The 23,850-nt window shown below is 43.4% G+C and overlaps 1 protein-coding gene across 1 annotated transcript in view; it reads right to left on the reverse strand.

The window, feature by feature from the left end:
- Positions 1-212: 212 nt before the first annotated feature.
- Positions 213-23,850, reverse strand: part of PTPN21 (protein tyrosine phosphatase non-receptor type 21) — an 89,049-nt gene continuing 65,411 nt past the window's right edge. Inside the window, exons 11-19 of the mRNA XM_012476898.2 lie at positions 20,275-20,335; positions 19,569-19,653; positions 13,811-15,243; positions 8,594-8,731; positions 7,200-7,421; positions 4,583-4,711; positions 4,162-4,396; positions 3,283-3,443; positions 213-2,629 (exon numbers count right to left, since the gene is read on the reverse strand). Of these exons, the coding sequence (XP_012332321.2) occupies positions 2,501-2,629; positions 3,283-3,443; positions 4,162-4,396; positions 4,583-4,711; positions 7,200-7,421; positions 8,594-8,731; positions 13,811-15,243; positions 19,569-19,653; positions 20,275-20,335 (2,593 nt within the window). The 3' untranslated portion in view covers positions 213-2,500. The remainder of the gene's footprint in view (positions 2,630-3,282; positions 3,444-4,161; positions 4,397-4,582; positions 4,712-7,199; positions 7,422-8,593; positions 8,732-13,810; positions 15,244-19,568; positions 19,654-20,274; positions 20,336-23,850) is intronic.

Below are 23,850 nucleotides of genomic sequence, written 5' to 3' on the forward strand. Positions count from 1 at the left end.
TATCAAATTCGATCAGTGGAAAACACTGGTTATAACTCTACTTTTTGTGGAAGTGCACATTTTAATAATTTTTATTAAAAGACACTAAGATACCTAAGATACATGAAGCACTGTATAAGTTTGACAGATACTAATATACTCATTTCAGAGGCGGTAAACTTATGGACCCTTAATGTTCTCGTATGCTCTTAAAAATCACACTATTTCAAAGCTCAGTAATATGATAGATTTTTATTCAGAAATCCCTTCATATTCACCAACTGCAATTAAAAGTTTAAAGTTACATGGCTCTTAGAAATGATGTCAAACATGCAACATTTTAAGAGTGATAGATTTAAACATTAACTTTGCCCCCAGAAGTTTACTTATCAAATTATTACAACAGGAACACAAGTAGACTATATATTACTCTTTAATTAGATTTGTTTTATAATATGTTCTTGTCAACAAGCTACTTCAAAATGTTTAAACCTGATAGAAAAGCATTTTCACAAAAACATACCATGGAGAGGGAAGGGGAGGGGAAGAAGCACTTTTTCTAGAGATGGGAAATAGTCCCAATAAAAAATTCTTATTCCTTCTCCTAAGGGGCTCTTTCTGAACATTTTCAATTAGTTTTATTGTTCTTTAAAAAGGACTTTAAAAAGAATTTTGTATTTAAAATTTTTATTTTGTTCCTACATGAGAAGTGTGCCTACTTTCAATTTTCATTAATACCTTCGGAGTTTTCCTCTTAGGTGGTTGGCTTCTGGCAAGGCAGAGTTAGGCTGATACACACACTCTGTAGGAAGTCTGTCTCATGGCTGACAACACACATGTAGTACTCATGGAAGTGAGTTAAATGCTTTAGGAGTGACATGGGAATCAGAATGATGCCTAGAAGAGTGTAATTTGGGAAACAGCCCTAGATGTGATATTTTGGAAGCTTTCCATTGTGAGAGCCCAAAAAGAAGGAAAAAGGAGAGGGTTCCTCAGCTAAATATCATTCATCCGTACCTACTCAGTGGTCACTGTGACAAGGCCATCTTAATCTGGGCCAGAGATGACACTCTCCCCCTGTAACTCAGCCTGGCTCTATCTATTGGCATGTGCCTAAATGGGATGGGTGAGGGGGCACTAAACAGCTAACACTGACCAGGGAATTAAGGAGCTAAAAGGCAAGTACCTCTTGAATACCACAGCAATTGCTGTGCACAAATTTGGACTGTATTTTTGGGAGAAGAGGTGAAAACTATTATTAACTATCCCTTTCCACCAAAAGGAAAAACAGCCCTCTTCAAGGTTTCTTTTAATGATAATGCTGAATTTATTTATGAAAAAAAAAAAAAAAATACAGGTTTAGGTGGAAAAACCCAGTAAGTCACTGGCGTGACAGGACTTGAATTCCCTGGGGACAGTGCTGTGGGGTCAGCCCCTACACTCCAAGCCCCTGCTCTCCATCCCAGCACCGCAGTCTGAGTGTAGCTAATACTGCATTTTTGCAAAGATGAAGGCATCCTGCACTTACCATCATGCTCCACTTACTCCTGTCCTAGTCATCTTACATACTCAGTCCCCATCTCTCTCCCAGCACACTTCTCAGTGCCCACTGTCACTGTGTCATCTACAAAGCAACACATATATTAAAACTCAGATTTGTTTTTAACAAAAAAGTGCTTAAAACCACCCTAGGCAATTGTTTTTCACTTCATTTTCAACCAATAAAATCAGTCATTTAATTTATGAATAATACTGAAAAAATAATGTTTATTCTCTTACATTTTAAATAATGTGCCTTCATCCCCAACTTTACATGAACTGACTCATTTCAGTATCTAAATGAGTTGAGCTCTCGTTTGAAAAATAGAGAAGGTAACAACTTCTCTATAGAATTTTTAGGATAAAAAATGTTCTGGATAGAAAAATGTTTTTGATATTTCAAAATAACACTTTTAGATTCTCAGTATAGTTTTCAATTTGGTAACTAAACTATTAAAACCCAAGGTTTTTAAAAAAATAACAAAAGATGATAACATGATTTTTAAATACAAAGTTATATAGGAGCCACTCATATCTGTGGATCATACCTACACAAAGTTCTCACTAGAAAATCCCTAAATATTTGTCATAAAATAAAACTCCATTATCAAAAACTCATTTAAGATATAAATCTATGCACTTTAATGATTGCCAGAATTGCCCAGCATAGCTTCAGTAAAAGAGAGAATTGTCTAGAAAATACAATCTCCAAAATGTGTGCAAGTACTGCAAACCGGACAGACCGGGGCAGGGCAAGGCCCTTGAAACCAAGTCCTCCTTGAGCACCTTTCCCAGATTAGAAATCTCTTCAGCCTGTGCTTTGCGCATTTCCTTCAGTGTGCGGCCATTCCGACTGCACCATTTTACGTCCCAGTGCAGCGCTGTGTGGACCAAGTGTCAAGGGGAAAGTATGAGTTAGGCAAGCGCTTTTTTTTAAGGTGTAAACGTTTCACATGACTGGCCCCGTAAGAAATGTGGGAGCTTAGATGAGCCTGGAGCTTTTCAGGAACTGGATGAGGACTCTGTACACAAATGTATACTGGCAGAGAGTCTGCACCAGCATCATTCTCTGTTGCCTCAGCATGTCCAGCAATCTCGGGATGTCCAGCACCTAGGTTGAGAGAAACAGTGATGAAGGTAATGCGTTCCCCGGGGTGTCAGAAAGGATGGGAAGACACAGGCGTCCTAGCAGAAACCTGGTTAGGAGAGGGACAGTCTCTTTTCCACCCTAGCGTCTTCTAGAAATAAGCCATGATTGCCTACCTCTGATTTTCTGATCAGTTTTAACTATAAACAGAATGTCCATGCAGACTATTTCTTCAGCTTTCCCTAGGTATAGCTCACTGACTTGTTATGGTTGGACATAATTACCATATCTCACTAAATACCAAGATTCTACAAAAACATAGTGTGCTAAGTGCTATCAATATCTAGCTATTTCCCGCAAGGGCTCTGGGCAGCATGAATCCTCCTTGAAAGGTGAACAGGAAAAAAGGGTTCTGAACTCAAATATGAAAAACCCTGGGTAAGTAAAAAAATTAAACAGCTTTATTTATTGTATAACTTCTCACCGTCTTTAATATGCTAACTGGTACTGAGACTCTCCAAGAAGACACAGCCTTTTGCAGGGAACATTAATAATGTCTTGAGGCCACCACAGTCCAAGGAAATGTGTGTAAAAAGAGCTATTAGGTCACTATGTCCCTCTCTTCCCCACCTGCTTATTTCCACCCAGAAAGGCCAGGCGATCATAAGAGCCATCACCTCATTGTGTTCCAGGCAGGCAATCATGATCTCCGACAAAATAACCACGCCAGTCCTTCCTACCCCAGCACTGCAGTGGACCAACAATGGAGGGTTGGGGCTTTGGGGATCACTTGTACTATTTGTATGGCGTCGAACAGACTGGATCTCTTCAAGGTATGCTGTGGAAAATCAATGAAATAGAAAAATACTCAAGGATCAAGACATATCACATCAGTGATTCAATTTTCATATTCTTTCCATGGATTGAGAGGACTGCAAATAAAAAGCACTGGGTGCCAATTAACCAAACCCAACCACCAAGGGACAGCGTGACCCTGAGCAAGTCACTACCTCTGCCCACTTTCTCATCTACAAAATGAAATGGGGAAGGTAGTCAGTTGTGGCATTCTACTCACTCCCAAATCATAATTTATAAACCTCTTGTTAAGCCTCCCCAAAACACTTGTATTCTTTATGTTAAAACAAGTCTGGGCCAGGCGCGGTGGCTCACACCTGTAAATCCCAGCACTTTCGGAGGCCGAGGCAGGTGGATCATGAGGTCAGGAGTTCAAAACCAGCCTGACCAGCATGGTGAAACCCTGTCTCTGCTAAAATACAAAAATTAGCCAGGCGTGGTGGCACACACCTGTAACCCCAACTACTCAGGAGGCTGAGGCAGGAGAATCACTTCAACCCAGGAGGCGGAGCTTGCAGTGTGCCAAGATCTCACCACTACACTCCAGCCTGGGTGACAGAGCAAGACACCATCTCAAAAAAAACAAAAACAAAAAAACCAAGTCCAAAGCTTATATGAGAGAACATAAAGGAAATATTTCAGAAACATAAATGTTTCTCTCAAGAGGCGGCTGTCCTGGGAACAAAGTTAAAGTCACTCACATAAAAATCCCTTGAGGTCCTCTGGACAGCCATGCTCAGGCCAGTCTGTGTATTGGAGGTGCCAGACGGTCCTCTCTTGCCCAGTAAGGAGGTGCTTCATCTTCAAGCCCGTGGTGGCATAGCAGCCAGAGTCTGTGCGGAACCGGGTTGTGATCTTAAACCTTCCGTAGGTGGCAGTGTTGTGCCTGGAACCAAGTCGTGGCCAATACCTAAAGCTCTTCTCCCTTCCACCCTCCTGTTAAAGATGAGCATGGTTAAATGACTGGAGATCCAGCAGCGGATGCCCTTCTCACACAGAGCACATCTGAAACAAAACCACAACCCTACCCTGCTTTTTTCTCTAAAGGTCAGGATTCTAGAGGATTAACATTAACTGTTCTTCAGAGGCTGAGAAAATCACTTAAGAGAAATGAGTACCTACCTCTTCTGCTGTCACCATTGCTATAATTGCAATTCCCTGTTCCCATACCATCTGCCAAAAGTCTTGACAGGTATTCTGTAATGGTCCTTGTGTGGCAATATAATCCCATTCGATTCCACTGACAGAGACCTGGGATTAGAAAAGATTGAAAAAAATTAAATTGATGTGTGTGTATGATATATGTAAGTGTACACATGCATTCATGGTAGTAATAAAAAGTTTTTTAAAAAAGTAAAAAGTAGGAAAGTAAAAACTGGATTATTCAGTAGAATAAGGAAAGACTTTTAATCTTTTTTTTTTTTGAGACGGAGTTTCGCTCTTGTTGCCCAGGCTGGAGTGCAATGGCGTGATCTTGGCTCACCTCAACCTCCGCCTCCTGGGTTCAGGCAATTCTCCTGCCTCAGCCTCCTGAGTAGCTGGGATTACAGGCATGCGCCACCATGCCCAGCTAATTTTTTGTATTTTTAGTAGAGACAGGGTTTCACCATGTTGACCAGGATGGTCTTGATCTCTTGACCTCGTGATCCACCCGCCTCGGCCTCCCAAAGTGCTGGGATTACAGGTGTGAGCCACCGCGCCCAGCTGACTTTTAATCTTTTGTGAATACAATTTGCATTACTGACATTTTTATAAACTCAGGTACTCAGAATATACCTTATATCTATGCAACCTGCTTAACCTTTCTGAATCTCAGTTCTCATTTATAAAGTAAAAATCCCACCTACTCTCTTAGAGTCGTTTTGAGGACTAAGTATCTATGGTACCTGGAACATAACTCAAGAAGTAGCTGTTATTGCAGCCATGGTTCTTCTTCTTTAAAAAAAAAACTTCCTACTTAAGATAGTCTCACCTCTGAACTTCTGAGTCAAGGTCACTGTCCACAATAATACTAAGTTTCCCCTTGAGATTTAACTTCCTTAAGAGCAATCTAATACAACAGTAATTACTAGATTTGTAGTTAAGAGACCTGGGTTAAATCTTGGCTTCACCAATATTGAGTGACGACAATAACTGTCTTTTAAGCACTCACTAAATGTAAAACCCAGTGCCAAGCCTTGTGCCACACGCAGTCTCACTCAGGGCTGCCAGCCCCCTAGTCACTGCTCCACATCGTTTGAGCACCCAGTTGGCTGCCACTGTGGGTGAGTGCCAGGTTCTAACAGTGAATACACGCTAGGGAGGAGGAAGGGACTAATGAGAAGCCTGCAGAGTAGGTGTCATCATTTATTTATTTCCATATAAGTAAGATGAAGTCCCACAACTGGTGGGGCCACAGAGTACAAAGTGAGGTCCCACCTCATTTTAGATCTAGGAATCAGACCCAGGTCTATCAAATTATTTCCTCTATTCTGCAGGTGGCTGCTGAAGATTTTGAAATATCACTACAGAACTACATTATCATTCGATTCTTACCCATCTAGTCATAAAAGACTGGATGAGTTATTTCAAAGAAATGCTCAGTTTTTAAGTAAATTATGCCCATATTATATTTAAAAACAAAACAGTATGTGCATAGATTCCCAAAGCCATCAGGGGGTACTGGCATTCACAGGCAGACTGCCGTCTCCAGGAAAGCCTTGGTGTCAGCTTATTGCCTTCTCAAATAATACTTGCAAACTAAATAGAAAAACCACCACCTGTCCACAGACACTTACTCACTCACTCACCGTAAGGAGATTTCTCTTATGCAAAATAAAGAATTGAATATGGCCAGCATGAACAAAGGGCACAATGAGGAAGAGAGAACATCTGGCTTTATTTCATCATGTGTTGTGCATCATCATTTTGTCCATTTTCATGGGAGTGATATTACCCCACATAAGGTGCCAAGAACATACACTGGAGGAAGGACATATATCTCTTAAATATATGGAGCCAGGAAAACTGGATATCCATAAGCAGAAAGATAAAACTAGACCCATACCTCTCACGATAAACATCACCTGTTTAATGGCATTATACTGGTTCCAGGAAAAAGCACCTCTTCAAAAACAAAATGATACTTAAAAATTATTATAGGGAGTATGCAAAGAGAACAGATGGCACCTTGGTAAATCAAAGACTTTCGTGAACACCATCAAAAGGCCCAGATACTTTTGTTACATAAAAAGGCATGTCGGTATTTGATGAGGAAAAACTAGCAATTCAGTGGCTCCCAAGAGAATTTAGGAGCTAAAAAGAGGTCTTCAGATTTAGGACAAAGTTCTAAAGCCAGGCAAGAGCAGATCAAGGCTGCAGGGAGCCATGATCACCTCACTGCACTCCACCAGCCTGGGCAACAGAGCGAGACTCTATCTCAAAAAAAGAAAAAGAAAAAAAGCCCAGCAAATAAGTGTGCCCCGAGTCCTGGTAACAGTATTGGGGGCAGAGTGATTTCACACAGAGAGAGTAGACATGACTTTGGCTCTGTCTGATAGTCACTTTTTATCGAGCATTGGTGTCTGGATTTCCCAGCTTGTAATACAGTTTGTCACAAATGTTCAAAACTAGGGTGTTTATCTAAAAAAATAAATTTTTAAATATTTGAATTCTAAAGAGACACAAATACAATTCTTACCACTCTTGTAACTTAACTGAAACTGCATGTGCTGCTTATTACATGAGGCATTCCTCTCACCTTAATATGTGATGCATTGATGTAACCAGTATTGTTTTCTTTAGTTGGGACCAACTCCACTCTCGCATCATCATAAGGGAGAACATCTTGGAATCGATTTCTTTCTGCATTTTCAGGGAGTCGTGCTGTGGAGCACTCCCCATCAACTAGCCGTTTCTTAAGAATTCTTTCATATTCTGTGAATACCATTCCTTGTTCTAATCGTTGTTCCAGAATTTTACACTATAAAACAGAAAATGTGGAATAACATGAATACAGCCACATGTCACAGCTACATTTTGACTCTATTTGAAATATTGTTTTCTGCTTCAAATCTAGCACTATCTAATATTGAAAATTCCAGGTTGGGCGCAGTGGCTGATGCCTGTAATCCCAGTACTTTGGGAGGCTGAGGAGGGAGACTCACTTGAGCCTAGGAGTTCGGGACCAGCCTAAGCAACACGGTGAGACCCTATCTCTACAAAAAATTTAAAACTGAGCCAGGTGTGGTGGTGCATGCCTGTTGTCCCAGTTACTTGGGTGGATGAGGCAGGAAGATTGCTTGAGCCCAGGAGATTGAGGCTATAGTGAACCACAGGACCCTATTTCAAACAAAACAAAACAAAATTCTAGGTAAAAACAAGTTAAAATTTTAACAATCCACAACAACAGGAGTTAAAAGAAAAAAGGACAATCATTTTGGTGAGAAACATAATGCAAAGTTGTGTTTAAAGTTGAAAATTGGCCTAAAGTAATTTGTTGAATTCGTTTTCTCTAGCTCTGTGGTCAGTTTTGTGACCCCTAATAGATGGAATTCTCCTGGAGAACAGTAAATCTAGGGGACAGATAATCAGTTCCAATATCTATGAACAAATGTTTCCATTTTACACCATAAGACATATAAAAGACTAAAGCAGTAAGAAATATTGGAAACTACCTCCAAGACCCCACTGTAAGGCAAATGTATGCCTATCTCATTTTGATATAATAAAACCTCATAGAAAATACATCTCAGGTACAAAGGAAGTTTGAAAAATTGAAAAACTACTCTCAAACTTTCAACATAATAAAAGTCAATGTCTGCTGTCTTTCTTATGTATACTCCTGTATTTTTGTAGATTTCTTCTCACTTTAAGGCCATCAAAATCAATACTGCCCCCAAAGGCCAGGAGAAGGTAAAAAAGAACATTTAGAAACAAACACACAAAAAAATCAGCATTTAAACCTGAAATTATCTATTAAGACATTAGCTATAATTTGCCCCAGTTTTGAGGCCCATATTACAAAATTCCTTAACACTCATTTATTATTATTAAACTGTGTTAGAAAATTCACCGAAATTTCATGAAGGCATTTGCCTAGTATTTATCGGTTGTCCCAGAGAAAGCACAAAGCCCCGCGTGTCCCATACATACCCTTTCATCATTCGTTGCTCTGGTAGGCACTTCCTTTCCTTCATCAGGCAGAGGCACTCGAGATAGGGAGAGTCCATTTAGGGCAGCCAGTTTAAGAGGACCAATTTTTTTTGCATCCACTCGAGTCTTTTTCATTCCCTGTAAAAGGATGTATATGTATATGTGAAACATACACAAATACAACCCCGTGAAAAGAAATTTCAATGAACTGAAGACCAGGAACAAACAGAGGGAGTGTTCTCCTTTGCTAATAAACCCAGAAAGATTATACTCCTTCACACACCACTTGTTTAATGAAACATTAGGAGGAAGACATTCCTTTCAAGGCCAAAGCCCTGATAAGTCTTCCAGATAGAAGGTTTTGAAATGCAATTGGTTACAAAGTTGTTGTAATGAAAGGTGAGGCTCCAGGCAGACCGCATTCCTTTTAAAACAAGACACACACAAAAAATCAGCTGCAGTCCATGGAAAAAGCTTTAAATGCAATCACTTGACTATAATAAGCTTATATATATATATATTGAGACAGGGTCTCACTCTGTCACCCAGGCTGGATGGAATGCAGTGGCACCATCATAGCTCACTGCAGCCTCAACCTCCAGTCTCAAGCAATCCCACCTGAACCTCCTGAGTAGCTGGGACTACCAGCGCATGCCACCCTGCCCAACTAATCTTTGTGTTTTTTGTAGAGATGGGGTCTCACTATGTTGCCCAGGATGGTCTTAAACCCCTAGACTTAAGCAATCCTCCTGCATTGGCACCCCAAAGTGCTTGTGATTACAGGCGTGTGCTACCATGCCTGGCCAGCTTTTACAATTTTTAAAATATATAAATTTTTTAAGTCACTCTGAAAAAATTAAATGCTTTCTGCAGCAGCCCCCTTTGTGTGTTGAAGCTCCCTCCTCATATCCTACTGTACGTTCTAGTGCAAACTTGGATGACCCAGGTTAGGTCATGCTACCTCTCAGAATGGCTATATTTTAAAGGAAAATAAAACAGGGCTAAAATCTCCATCATGACACCCAGAGGACAGGACAAAAGAGAAAGCATCAACAAAATCCTGTCTCCTGAAAACAGGCATTTCCCAAAGTTATCATTAGGGCATGATTTTCCTCTCTCTGAGAATCATAAGCCTAAGAACGCTAAGTTGGCCGGGCCTGGTGGCTCATGCCTATAATCCCAGCACTTTGGGAGGCCAAGGCAGGGGGATCACAAGGTCAGAAGATCAAAACCATCCTGGCCAACATGGTGAAACCCTGTCTCTACTAAAAATACAAAAATTAGCTGGGTGTGGTAGCGTGCCCCTGTAATCCTAGCTGCTCAGGAGGCTGAGGCAAGAGAACCACTAGAACCCAGCAGGCGGGGGTTGCAGTGAGCTGAGATTGCCCCACTGCATTCCAGCCTGGCAACAGAGCGAGACTCTGTCTCAACAACAACAACAACAACAAAGAATGTTAAGTTTCCTTGGATATAACTATACTTCCTTGGAAACCATCAATATAATCAGAGTAGCCCCAATGTGGAAAAAAATGGTTTTCTCTGTTCTGTCTTGTAAACAAAATCAGTGTTATTCCAGCTTTCTTAGTCTGTGACAGGCCATGAAGCCCCCTGATAACTGAGCAAGAACACAAGGAAAAGGCACCTTGGTAAGAGCGAGAAAAGTGCTAAAAGATTGCTGCTGTAATTGGAGACTATGGTACCTAACTCAAAAAGCTAAGTGGATTAATTTTTAATTTTTTAATTTTATAATTCATATTTGATCATGAGCTCCCCACATAAGGCAGTCTAGACAAGAAACTGGCAGAGTCCTGGGTTCACAGCCAGCCTCTAACTGACCAACTTCTCTCAGGCAAGTCACCTTTTCTTTCTAAGCCTCATCTAGACCGAAAGAGACAGACACAGACATACACATACAGACTAAAAAGTTCCTGCTTAGCTAAAATTTCATGATTCTAGCATGTGCAGAAAACAGTGATGTGCTGGTAATGTTTAACAACTGGCTCTTGGAAGGAAGTTCTAATTGGTGTTTACCCATATCCATGGTGTAACTACTTCAATCACAGCCAGTTTCAAACTGTTTATGTCACATCAATTGGCTCACAAGATTCCTGAAAATTTAAGTGGCGCTTGCCAGCCAATATGAGCTAGCTCTGGCACTTCTCTGCCTGAAAATGACTCGAAATATCCCACACTGGGACATGCTGGATAAAGCTGATTGGCTGTGAGGTCAGTTCAAAAGCCAGTATTGGAAGAATGTCGTATGTAGTCAAAACTTGCCTTGAATATGCCTTAATTAGCCCTTATAAGTACAGGATTTTAATGTATACCCTGCACAGTAATTTCTTATGTGAGAACGACTGCACGAAACTAAAGAGTACAACAGAAAGAAAATCTTCATGTAGATGTATGAGCACCCAAACCAGTCTGCCTTTAAGACAACAATCAGGTCACTGGAGGTGGAGATGGGTGGAGAATTCCAAAATCGTTCCTTCTTGTCTGTAGTTTATTTCACTCTTTTTAATACTAAACCTCCACAACGTTAATTCACATTAGGAAATTTGTTTGTTGTAACAATGAAGATAATGGCAACCCCATGTTACTATGAAAGGTCAGAGGGTACCACAGGGGATTGGCCTCTTCCACTCTTGAAAACCATTAAGTTAAATGTATGAGGCAACCTCACAGTAACATGTTAAGACTGACTAAGCACTTTCAATGTGCCAGAACCTCATTTTATTCCCCCAACTCTCTGGGTCCTCTCATTTACAAATGTAAAAACTGAGTCACAGATTGTCTGAGGTCACATGGCTGTCTCTTTTATAACGTAATCAGTGTCAAAACAAATAAAAGCAAATCTTTCATTAAAATCAGTTCTGCTGAATCATATAATTCAGGAGGCATTTTTTCAAGTCTAACTGCATGTGGGACATAATGCCACGAAGCAGGCAGAGCAGGGATGGCCGCCTGTAATCTGAGGTTATCTGATGTGGAAGCTGAGGTTCTGACGCATGAAGAGTCCTGACCACGTCACAGAGAACTAACAAATGGCAGGCTCTGGACTCAGGCCCAAGGTTCTTAACTCGTAGGACCTTTTGCTCTTTCCCCATGACTGCAGCTGCATACCCTTTCTTTCAGTAGAATCCTTTAAGAAAAAAGGACCAAAAACATAATCCAGTCACATAATTTTACTAATATTGTGGTCTTAAAAGTCAATGGGAGAGAAAAGTTCTTTTAAGAAAATCAAATTCATCGAAGTCCTCAGATTTAACTGAACCTACCAGGCCCTATTCAAAACATAAAGGGATAAAACAGTCCTGAGTACTGAGCTGTACTCGAATGTGATTTGTGGAAAGTACTTGAGTCACATATAAAAACGGACCATTCTTAATGCAATGGGAAGACTGTTAACTATAAAAGGACCTTGTCCAGCTGGCTCAGGGACTCAGGTGGAGTTACTCTGGAAAATCTACCTACACCTTATCCCTGAATCACTCCTCCCTGCATTCTTAAATCTGTGTCCACTGAAGGCAATGGCCTTTACTGTTCAGGTAAGTGAGTTATGTAGCACGCCTGTGAAAAATGTAAAAACCAACTTAAAATTCAGACCCAAAACTGATTAAAAGAAAGCAAATTTAAATCTATGGCACTTTTTGTTAAGTAGTTTTTCTCTATTTATATTAGTCTCATAAACACTATAATAGCATGAGTTTTTTTCCTGCTTAGAAATGTGTTGCAGCATTTTAAAGGACCTTGCACACTAGGCCAGAACCAAAATGAGATAAGCCCTCTTGTCTGAGTTTGCAGTCTAGCAGCGATGAAGCAAGGAGAACCCTAGTTGCCAGGACACTAGAAGCCAATGGGAGAAAGGATGGATGCCCTAATCAAGTTAGCCTGGCTCAAGTGCAGGACACGAGGAGTGGAGATGGGGGGCCAGAAGAGCTGGATGCCTGAGCACTACAACAAAATAACTTAGTGTGGACACACTTCATGACAAAGCCACAAATGTTTAGTCACAAGTTGAGGACTGAGTTTAAAAGTTTCAGTGAAAGACTAGCAAGGCTAGTCATAATTCAACAAGCAATTATGACTTAATAAAATATACACAGTATACCTCAATGCAGAACATACATCTACAGTGTAGATGATAACAGAGACAAGTATGGGCTTAAAATTCCAGTTCAGTAACTCACTAGTCGTGTGACCTTGGAAAAGTTAGTTAATATCTAAGTCTGTTTCTTCATCTGTAAAACAGGCAATAACAACAGGCTTACTGTAAATAGGCCAGGAAAGTAGAGGAAGTGTATGGCCCATGGTAAATGCTCCAGGAATGGCAGCTAGAAATGATGCTATTATGCTTTTTTTTTTTTGAAACGGAGTTTCGCTCTTGTTACCCAGGCTGGAGTGCAATGGCGCAATCTTGGCTCACTGCAACCTCTGTCTCCTGGGTTCAGGCAATTCTCTGATCTTATGCTTTTTTATATTTTGCTTCCAGTAGGTTAAAAAGTGCTTAAATCCTATTTATTTATTACACTGAATATTAAAGAACTGCATCTTCCACAAAGGACTTTCCTGATTCTCAGCTGAATTCATCTTTCTCTTAAATTTAAGAAACCAAGACGTCTCAGGATTTGCCTTGACAGAGTGCCACCTTCCCAACTCCAGAATCACTCTGAAGAATCACGGCCAAGATATGTAAGCTGAATCCACACACACTCCAACCTGTAGAATTATATTAGGACTGAGAACACATCCCTGTATACTCCTCTCAGATATCTGTTGAGCAAACTGAACAAATGCACCCCTAGGGTGCCGAATCACCCATAGTACTTTTAATGGGCGACTAAAGCAATCCTGGTTAAAGTTATGAAATCTTAACTGTTTTTTCCTTAATACTGCATTACTAAAACATTTCATTCATCTTTTGCATTCTCTCCACAAAGCCCTGTGAATTTGCCTTTTCACTTCATCGATAGTAATTCATTATCTTCATTAAAACTACTAAAATTAAAGTGGATCCCCATGATTTCACATATAAATGTACATGTATTCAAAAAAAGACAAAAAGAGAGTGACGTGGGGGAATGAAGAAAGTTAAAAGAACAAGAAGAACCGAAAAGCATGGGAAGTGATGAGTGAAAGCACCAACGGGGCGCAGAGGCGTGGAGCGGCCGGCGAAGGCGCGGTTCCCTGCTTGGCCCTGCTCTCCAAGCGACTTACCCCCAGGGGCGGGAGCCCTTCCACGATGTTCTTTTTCCCAGAGAGGAGGTCCGACACTGGCCTCTTCTTCAAAGAGTCTCTCCGGGCACGGTAGCGGCCCGACGTGGTGAGGTCTGACTCTGACATGGAGGGCGTCAGCAGCCCGTCTCTCCGGGGCCGCTGGGCCTCTGCTGTCATGCGGACAGGACTGCTGTCCGCTGCCCTCTTCTCCGCGTCCGGGACGTGGACCTTGGGCTCGAGGATGTGCAGGGGCCCGGCAAGCAGGGAGCAAGGGCAGCCGGGTGGGTCCTGGGCCAGGCCCGGCCGGGGCTCGCCCGCAAGTGCAGGGGGTGCCCGGGCTCCGCTCTCCTCGTCGAAGTCCTCGTCCTCCTCCTCCTCGCTGCTGTGGATCAGCATGGTGGCGTCCGACAGGGACTTCTTATGGCCGTATCTCGAGCCTTCCGGCTCCTCTGGCCCTTCCCGCTTCGTCCGCTCGGCAAAAACGCTGGGCTGGGAACCCGCCGAGAGGGCTCGCGGCGCCACCTCCGCCGCCGACGCGGACAGGGTCCGCTCCTTGAGCCGCAGGCCCTCCAGGCCGTGGCTGAGCCCGGCCACCTCGATGCTGTTCCTCTTGTGCAACTGCGCGTGGCGCGCAGCGGTGAGGGGCTCGCTGACCTCCTGCAGCGAGTGCGCCACGGGCAGGCTGTCCTCCTGGAACGTCTGCACCGAGTGGTGCACGCGCCGCGTGATGAGGTCGGGGTTGCTGCTGCTGATGTACAGGTGGCGAGACAGATCGGGCGTGCTGTTGGCGGGCCGGGGGGGCGGATAGGGCGGGGGCGGCCGGTACACCTGAGTCCGCATGATGTTGGGGGCCGGGTAGTCCTGCGCCTGCAGCTGTGCGTTGGTCAGCTCGGGCACGCTGACCGCGCCCACCACGGGCCGCCGCTCGGCGGGGTAGGGGTAGGGAGACGGGCTGTGGAAGCTGTAGCTCAGGCTGAACGGGCAGTGTGCGGCCGGCGGCGAGGGGAGCTGCGCGTGCTCGCGGATCTCGGGCTGGCTGTAGACCAGCGCCGCAGGCCGGCTGTAGGCGTACGAGCTGCCGATGTTGAGGTTTCGCAGCGAGTGGCTCTGCCGTTCCGCGTGCACCAGGCCCCGGTTGAGCTGCTTCATCACAGTCTCATAGTCTGGGGTGGGGCGGTAGGACGGGGGTATTAGGGCGCTGTGCCGATGGGACGGGACGTAGTCAGGCCTCATGACGTCACTCCCGGTGATGCTGGGGTTGGACGACATCGGCGAGGCCTGCAAGTAGGGCTGAGGATTATTTAAGGAGTTGGTGCTGTGCGCACTGTAGACACTGCCGTTACGGATCCGACCGTTGAGGTCAATCTGGGCTCTATCCAAGCTTGTCTGAGAGTGACAGTAGTATCCGTTCTGGTTGGGCACAAAGAGGTTATCTAGAAAAAATGAGTTCCAAATGAGATTTTTAAAAATTGGACTAATTACTCCAACCAAATATTGAGATCAGCCCTTAACCTCTGATGACACTTTTAACACAGACTGTAAAAATCCATGCTAAAATGACCTAGCTTTGGCCACACGCACTGAGTGACCCTGGCAGCTTCGCTTCCTCCTCTATAGGATGGCGATGGTTCTGCCTGCTTAAAGGGTGGCATTCATTGGGTGACAAAGTGAGATCCTGTGTTAAAACATACACACACACACACACACACACACACCCCCCAGACTAGCAGACTTTTTGGAACTCTGCGGAAGTTGGAGGCAGAGATACCATTCAAGGCACTGAGCCGGGGACCTTGCCTTCTTTCCCTGGTAGAGATGTGGCCTTGCTGCTACTGAGTCAGTTCAAGCACCGGCTGTCTGCATTTCCTTAACTGGGATTTTTGGATTGTTTGTTCTTCCCAAATGAACATGAGAGCTCGACTGTAAAGGGTAACGGTATAGCAGGATCTGAGCGTCTCTGGTCCAACACAGCAGCATGGTGTCACCAGCAGCCACAAAGCCCATAAAATGTCCAGAAGCCAGGAGGAGCCACACTAAAACAGCTGCAGCTGCCCCCTGCCCTGGCCCCCATGTTTCAGGAAGATCCAGACCAATGGCTAACACAATCAGTTTAACCTCATCTTACAGTAGTTCTGCATGTGTCCCTGCCCAAGGATGACAGGGGCCATGTTTCTTCCAATTTGTAGTTCACTTGCCATCTGTTACTGAGCATGCTTTCTAACACTAGAAACTCAGCAGCCAAGTCCTTCAAATAACAATTTCCTCTGAAAGGTATTCTTTTGTGCTTTACAAGCTCCATGATGGTTTAAGTGATCATGGTGATACTTAGGTGATACGCCACAATCCAGGGGGTACACTCTATTCTGGTGGCACACGTGGCTGTGAGGAAACAGCACTCAAACATCCATGGTATTTCTTCTTCCGCTGACACACAGCACTTCCTTGTCACTGTGCTTTCCTTGTCTATACAAAGCTCCGTCATGGCTCCACCTCTGCAATCCCCCTTTTCTCACTGCTGTCACAGCTAGGGCCCGACCCCAGCTTGTCTGAACTAGCTCCATATCCACCTAGTCTCCTTGCTTCTGCACCCCACAGACCAGCCAGTCATCTATAAGACTGATAGGTGGAAAAGGCAATACTGAGAACAGAAGGGGGAAAAGGTGGTTGGAATACAGGCAGGAAAAGGGGAAAGGTATACATGAAATCACTGTAATTCAAGGAAGGGAGAAAAGATAAAGGGTTACAGGAGTCTAGAGGAAGGAATGGTCATTTCCAGCCTGGGTTGGGTTGATGGGGACAAGAAAGAGAGAACCAAGAACCACCTCACAGAAGATATGGCAGTCAAGGGGACTTGAGGGGCAAGTGGGTGGAGTAGGCATGTGCAGCTTCCATCAGAAGTGAGGTCTCTCGACCTCTCAGAGCACGCAGGATCACGTCTCCTCAGCCCTTGATATCAGACACAGCAATGCAACTAGTAATGGTCAAAGGAAAGTGTACAGAGGGTTAAAAGCCAGCTTCCAGGCTCTCTTCCACTGCAACCCTGACCAACAGCATTCCAGAGAGAAGAGGCTCTCCAGCTCAGGCCCCTAAAGCAGACTCATGGGGCAGAGCCCTCCTGCTAGTGCAGGGTGCGATGGACAGGTGACCCTCACTACCACCTCCCTGAGACTTTGGAATGGAATGTTTTGTCAGCACAGCATAACCCTGCCTATCCGGTCTGGATGGCAGCATGTGAATGGAAAAGTGCATCGGGTAAGGGCACTTGGAGGGGGCAGAGTAGCACTGGCAAAGCTGGGGAGCACCCCTGGGCAAGCTGGGGTGGAGTGTCAGATAGCTACAGAGGAGTAAAATAACTTGGGAAGTAAAGTTGGAAGAGCAGGCTCAGGGAATACTGTATGGAGTCTCAAACACTAGGCAAAAGAATGATCTTGTGGCCAGGCATGGTGGGTGATGGCTGTAATCCCAGCACTTTGGGAGGCTGAGGTGGGCAAATCACCTGAGATTGGGAGTTCAAGACCAGCCTGACCAACATGGTGAAACCCCATCTCTACTAAAAAATACAAAATTAGCTAGGTGTGGTGGCGCATGCCTGTAATCCTAGCTACTCGGGAGGCTGAGGCAGGATAATTGCTTGAACCCGGGAGGCAGAGGGTGCGGTGAGTCAAGATTGCGCCACTGCACTACAGCCTGGGCAGCAAGAGCAAAACCCCGTGTGCTTTCCATATAGGTGCTCCCCTGTCACAACAACCTATCAGACAGTTGGAAAGGTGGGGCTGGAGCCCAGGATTGATGACGAGGGATGTGGGGGTGCCGGGAGCCTCGGAGAGGGCTGCTTTAACAGAGTGGCGAAGGCAGAGGAGTCAGTGCATAACCAATAAGCAGAAGCAGCACACAGAGAGAAGTCAGTGAGAAAGGAAAGAAAATCACTCAAACCATCATTTAAAGCGAGGAGAGCAAACAACATTAAGATGCTTATAGATGGAGGGAAGAGAATGAGTGGTGGAGTGAGACTAACAATGCAGAGGACAGCCAGGTCCCAGAAGTAGGAGGGGCCAGGACTGCAAGTACCAGACAAGGGCAGGGTGCGAGGAGGATGGGGGGAATACAAGTACATGATGAGGGGGATGCTCTCGGGCTCTACACCCAAAGCCCTGCTCCCTACTACTCACCTCACTGTATGAAAATCCTCATCTTTACACCAGGGCCGACACAAACAATACAGTCACGTCCCACCTTCTGGTCCCTTCATGCATCACTCCCTACCAGTTCCTTACCTGAGAGGGAACCTGGACCGCTCTACTCTCCAAACACCCACTGCTTCCTTCTGGGCATGGCATTCACTATCCTCACAACCAGGAACAGCAACCCCAGTCAAGTCCCTGGCTTTCTACCTGCTGAAATCCACCCATCTTTTCAGATCCAGAAAGTGGATCTCATCCCCAATGTGATGAGTCTCTCTTCCATTGAAGAGCATGGTAACTGCACATGCTGTCTCAGAAAAGCTATCATATTCAAGTTATTTTTGCCAGGAATGGTGGCTGAAGCCTATAATCCCAGCACTTAGAAAGGCAGCTTGAGCCCAGGAGATTGAGACCAGCCTGAGAAATATAGCAAGACCCCATTCTCCACAAAAAAAGGGGTCAGGGGGAGAAAGACAAAGTTATTTGTGCACTTATCTTCAACTATCAGATTCTACTTTTTTTTTTTTTTAAGATAGTCTCCCCCTCTGTCATCCAGGATGGAGTGCAGTAGCATGTTCTTGGCTCACTGCAACCTCTACCCCTACCTTGGGCTCAGGCAATCCTCCCACCTCAGCCTCCTAAGTAGCTGGGACCACAGGCACATATTGCCACACCCTTTTTTTTTTTTTTTTTTTTTTTTGGTAGAGACAGGGTCTGGCCCTGTTGTCCAGGCTGAAGATAAGCTTCCTAAGATGTGAAAGTACTCATCTGCATAAACCTCCTTAGCATTTGGTATAGCCCCATAAACACAGAGTATAGAGTAAATGTTAATTGACTGCTTAAACTTCAGCTTTGGGATTTGTTACAAATAAAATTCCTTAAGCTTCTCAGTGAAAACTGCAGTAGTCACGTGTTTAACTTTTACAATAGGAAAGCCTTTGGCAGGGGAAGAAACATAACCCTGGGAATTCTTTGCTGGATAGCAAGGAAGCACTTAAAGGCTATTAGGGTGGTGGTAAAAGGACACAGGAACCAGCTTGATAGTTCCCCATTGTACAAATTTGAGATCAGTGGAGCATCAAAATTTGCTACTGCATTTTTTTACTACATGTACTGAAGAACCTGAATATACATGGTGGCTCACACTTATAACCCCAGCACTTTGGGAGGCCTAGGGGTCGCAGATCACCTGAGCTCAGGAGTTTGAGACCAGTCTGGCCAACATGGTGAAACCCTGTCTCTACTAAAAATACAAAAATTAGCCAGACATAGTGGCGCATCTATAGTACCAGCTACTTGGGAGGGTGAGGCACAAGAATCCCTTGAATCTGGGAGGTGGATGTTGCAGTGAGCTCAGACATGCCACTGCACACTAGCCTGAGTGACAGAGTGAGACTCCGTCTCCAAGAAAAAAACCTGATTATATTGGCTTCTTTTATGAATCCAGAATAGCTATTATCATGTTAGCAATTTGGGGTGCAACTTCAAAAACTATCCAGACTTCACAATCTCCAAGCATTCACAGATTTATCCATAGTAATAAATATGTTAGGTATGGCAGAAACAGTGCACTTTACCTTGGGAAGAAGCATATGGTTCTGTGTAATGTCCATTATAGTGTAGCTGCGGAGGGGGAGGCATCACGTAGGGCTGGGGTTTAGGCTAAGAAATGGAGAGTTGGACACAGGGTTAAAACACATTGCTTACATTATACAGGTAAAATTATTATCCACTGGATTCTTTCTGTTAAAAAAAAAAAACTTCTACAGAAATTAAATATATGTGGAAAATAAACATGAAGACACAGTAGTTCTTACCATATCTAGCATTTTATATTTCCCCAAATGGCAACGCCAAGCCCTATGATTGATACCAAGGACATTAGGTAGCACAAGAAAATCTGCATCCAAAAAGCTAAGAGTAAGAAGGAACAGACACACATTTCCTTCTGTAAACATTTGAACATAAGCAGCTTATATGTATTACAGTCAATGTAACTAAAGTCATCTAATATCTTAAATATATAACAACTTATGATTACTCTTGGCCAGTAGTCCAAGTTCTTAATATTAAGGTCAGACCTAATATTCAAATATGTATAATATAAATATTAGGTTGGACCTATGGTAAAAAAAAAAAAAAATCACCATTTCTTTGGTTAAAAATGATGAAATATCAGTACACTTGTATGGTTCAAACTCAAAATTAACACATCGAAAGCATATTTTGTTAAGGAAAACACCATTAAAATATAAAAGCAATCATATTTTCCTTTTTTCTTACCAGAGACATCCTTGAAGAAGACCTCCTCCTGATTGGGTTCACTGTGACAGTCTGAGTTGGCCTATAAAATAGGATGTCTCTGAGAAGAGCACATACACACTCTCTCTTAAACTCCACCAAAACAAGACATAGTAACATAAAATAATAAATATTCTAAGGCAAAAAAAAAAAAAAAAAAAAGACAGACTGACTGAGTCATGAAGTCAGAGAAAAGGGAGGTTTGCTGTCGGCCCATGGAGCCTCAGCCCTTTCCTGCTGCCCCAACCCCTCAACCTGCCCTGTGATTTCAGGCTCCCCACAGAGCATCATCGCCTGGACCCCCAAAGGGATCAGAGTATCTTTCCCAGGCCTATCCAAGTAAACCCTTGGATCAGCCATAAGCAGAGGGGGAAGCGACAAGGCTACATCACCCACAACTTTGGTGTGGGAGAAGCAGGATTCTGTGCAAATGTGTCTCTCCTATGTGCTGGGGGAGCCCTGCATCTCTCCACTAACCCTCCTCCCAGGGGTGACCATCCACTGTCAACCCAGAAGCCTCAAGCAGTAAGAACTGCCTTTAATTCAAAGTCTGTTAACCACACACTACAAACATAATAAAGAGATGAATTTATAATTTTAGTGACAAGAATCTACATTTACAGGTTTGTAAGCATGTTCCTGTAGTCCCAGCCTCTTGGGAGCATCTTGGGCCAAAGAGTTTAAGACCAGTATAGACAACATAGTGAGACCCCATCTTTTAAAAAAAAACTCCAATATAAAAAAATTTCAAACATTTATCTTCTTTAAATCTACATTTCCTCTAAGGAACAAGGGAAAGCAAAGCACAAGATGTGGTTCAGTGAGTGGACGGTAAACTCATTTACCTTTCTTTGCAAGAAATTTCTGATTTAAGTATACTTTGTAAAAAGCACCTAGGGCCAGGTGCAGTGGCTCACACCTGTAATCCCAACACTTTGGGAGGCCAAGGCAGGTGGATCACCTGAGGTCAGGAGTTCGAGACCAGCCTGGCCGACATGGTGAAACCTCATCTCTACCAAAAATACAAAAATTAGCTGGGCGTGGTGGTACCTATAATCCCAGCTACTCAGGAGGCTGATGCTGGACAGTAAAGTAACTTGAACCTGGGAGGCAGAAGTTGCAGTGAGCTGAGACTGCGCCATTGCACTCCAGCCTGGACGACAAGAGTGAGATTCCAGTCTCAAAACAAAACAAAACAAAAAAGCACCTAAAAGTATTAGGGAGTGCTGACGAACACTTATGTGATAATTTAAGATTTTAAACTATTTGCACAACAAGTTCTATCTTTAAATAAACAATAAGGTTAAAAAAAAAGGAACAATAGAAAAGCCCATTTGTAACCACTGTTTTTAAATAAAGGTAAGATTTTTTTTTTCTTCTGTGTCGTCGGTTTTACTGCAAATAAGATCTAGGAACCTAAACACATTGGATTCTTGGCTTTGTTGATGACATGTAGTTTTGTCAAAGCACTTTTTCTTTTTCTTTTTTTTTTTTTTTGAGATGGAGTTTCACTCTCGTTACCCAGGCTGGAGTGCAATGGCGCGATCTCGGTTCACCGCAACCTCCGCCTCCTGGGTTCAGGCAATTCTCCTGCCTCAGCCTCCTGAGTAGCTGGGATTACAGGCATGCGTCACCATGCCCAGCTAATTTTTGTATTTTTAGTAAAGACAGGGTTTCACCATGTTGACCAGGATGGTCTCGATCTCTTGACCTCATGATCCACCCGCCTTGGCCTCTCAAAGTGCTGGGATTACAGGCGTGAGCCACCGCGCCCGGCAGCACTTTTTCTTAAACCTTTTACCATCTATTCCTGGCTCATGTGCTTATGTAAAACATAATTACTGATTACAAAAATATTTTGTGACCTTTGGTTACAATGTTCTAAGGGCTAATTACTAGAAAATCCATCATGACAAAGTGACCATTCAAACTATTTCAGCCAATTTACCATATCAAGCCTCATGTCTCATAAATTCACATTATTCTTAGCACTCTGATAACTAGTATCTTATATTCAAAAACCCTGGATATTAGCGTATTTTTATAAGACTCGAGCTAAAAAGAAAACTAGTACATACTAGTTTTAACATCAGGTTATTACAACTGCTTTTACTAGCTGACTTTTGTAAATAATTTCATTTTTTTCACTACTGGAAAGTATTCAGGCTGCTGATGAAAAAGAAATGTCTCTTTTCCAAAAGATTTCCCTTTCTTCCAGTATTTATTTTGGCAATACGAGTCTGCATGGTGTGCCTGGGCTTTAAAAAAAAAAATACTCCTTAACTGCACATTAATATATTCCTTAAAATTAGTACCCACAAATTAGCCAGGCGTGGTGGCAGGCACCTGTAGTCCCAGCTACTCGGGAGACTGAGGCAGGAAAATCATTTGAACCCTGGGGGCAGAGGTTGCAATGAGCTGAGATCAAGCCACTGCACTCCAGCCTGGGCAACAGAGTGAGACTCCGTCTCAAAAAAAAAAAAAAAAATTAGTGCCCAGTATTTGGAGACGCTGCATTTGCAGCCTTGAAATTTACTTTGTCTCTGGTTATTCTTCATTGTCAGGGATAGGTTTAGGCAAACTGGGTCCTTTAAATGTTGTGTTCAGTCTAGCAGAGACTCACTGTCTAGATGGAATGAATTTAAACTTTTAAAGTACTATAAATTCACAAGGGTTGCTGATAGAATTCTCTGTCAACAAACTCCAACAACATGTCCATAGTTGCCCAGCCTAGGGCAAAAGCAAAACACGAAACCCAAGGATGCAGAGCTTCGTCACATGGGCGGCACTCCCACACGATAGCGATCTTGGCGCTCTTGCCGGCGGCACCCAGTGTGGAGGCGAACATGGCCCACTGCAGTAGCCGGCTCTACTAACAAAACAAACTACAAAAGAATGTACCTGCCAAAGTGCTTGACCCAGGCAGCCTCGCCATCAGTTCTAAGGGGCTAACCTTCTCTTTCTTCTTGGCACTGTTCTTATAAATGCAGTTTACTCTGAGATCAGCTGTCCTCAACTTGGCATACAAGAGAAAACCATGTAACTGTTGGTTGTGGTTTCCAAACTTTCTGGGCAGTTACTGTGTTGATGGGTGCTGCTAAATAACAGAATAAATCACTAGAACATGTGCACCAAAGAAGACAAAATAAAAATAAAAAAGGCTGAGCCAGGCATGGTGTGCATGCCTGTGTAGTCCCAGCAACTTGGGAAGCTGAGGCAGAAGGATCCCTTGAACCCAGGAGTTGATGGCTGTAGTGCACCATGATCATATCTGTGAATTGCCACCATACTCCACCTGGGAAACTAGGATGCTAGGACCCTGTTTCTTAAAAAAAAGAAAAGAAAAGAAAAATGACTGCCAGCCCAAGTAAAAATCAATAATATTTATTGAAACTGTGCTAAGGACTGTACATGATTATCTCATGGAATGTGAACACCAACCCCATGAGGAAGGTCCAGTTATTATCCTGATTTCACAGATAATGAAAGTGATATGTAGGTTAAGTCAGTTGCTCCTGGTCACATGGCAAACAAGTAGTAGAACCGGCATTTGAACCA

This window comes from Aotus nancymaae, unplaced genomic scaffold (genome assembly GCF_030222135.1).
Source record: "Aotus nancymaae isolate 86718 unplaced genomic scaffold, 86718_ANA_hifiasm-v0.15.2.pri h1tg000011l, whole genome shotgun sequence".
NCBI lineage: Eukaryota > Metazoa > Chordata > Mammalia > Primates > Aotidae > Aotus > Aotus nancymaae.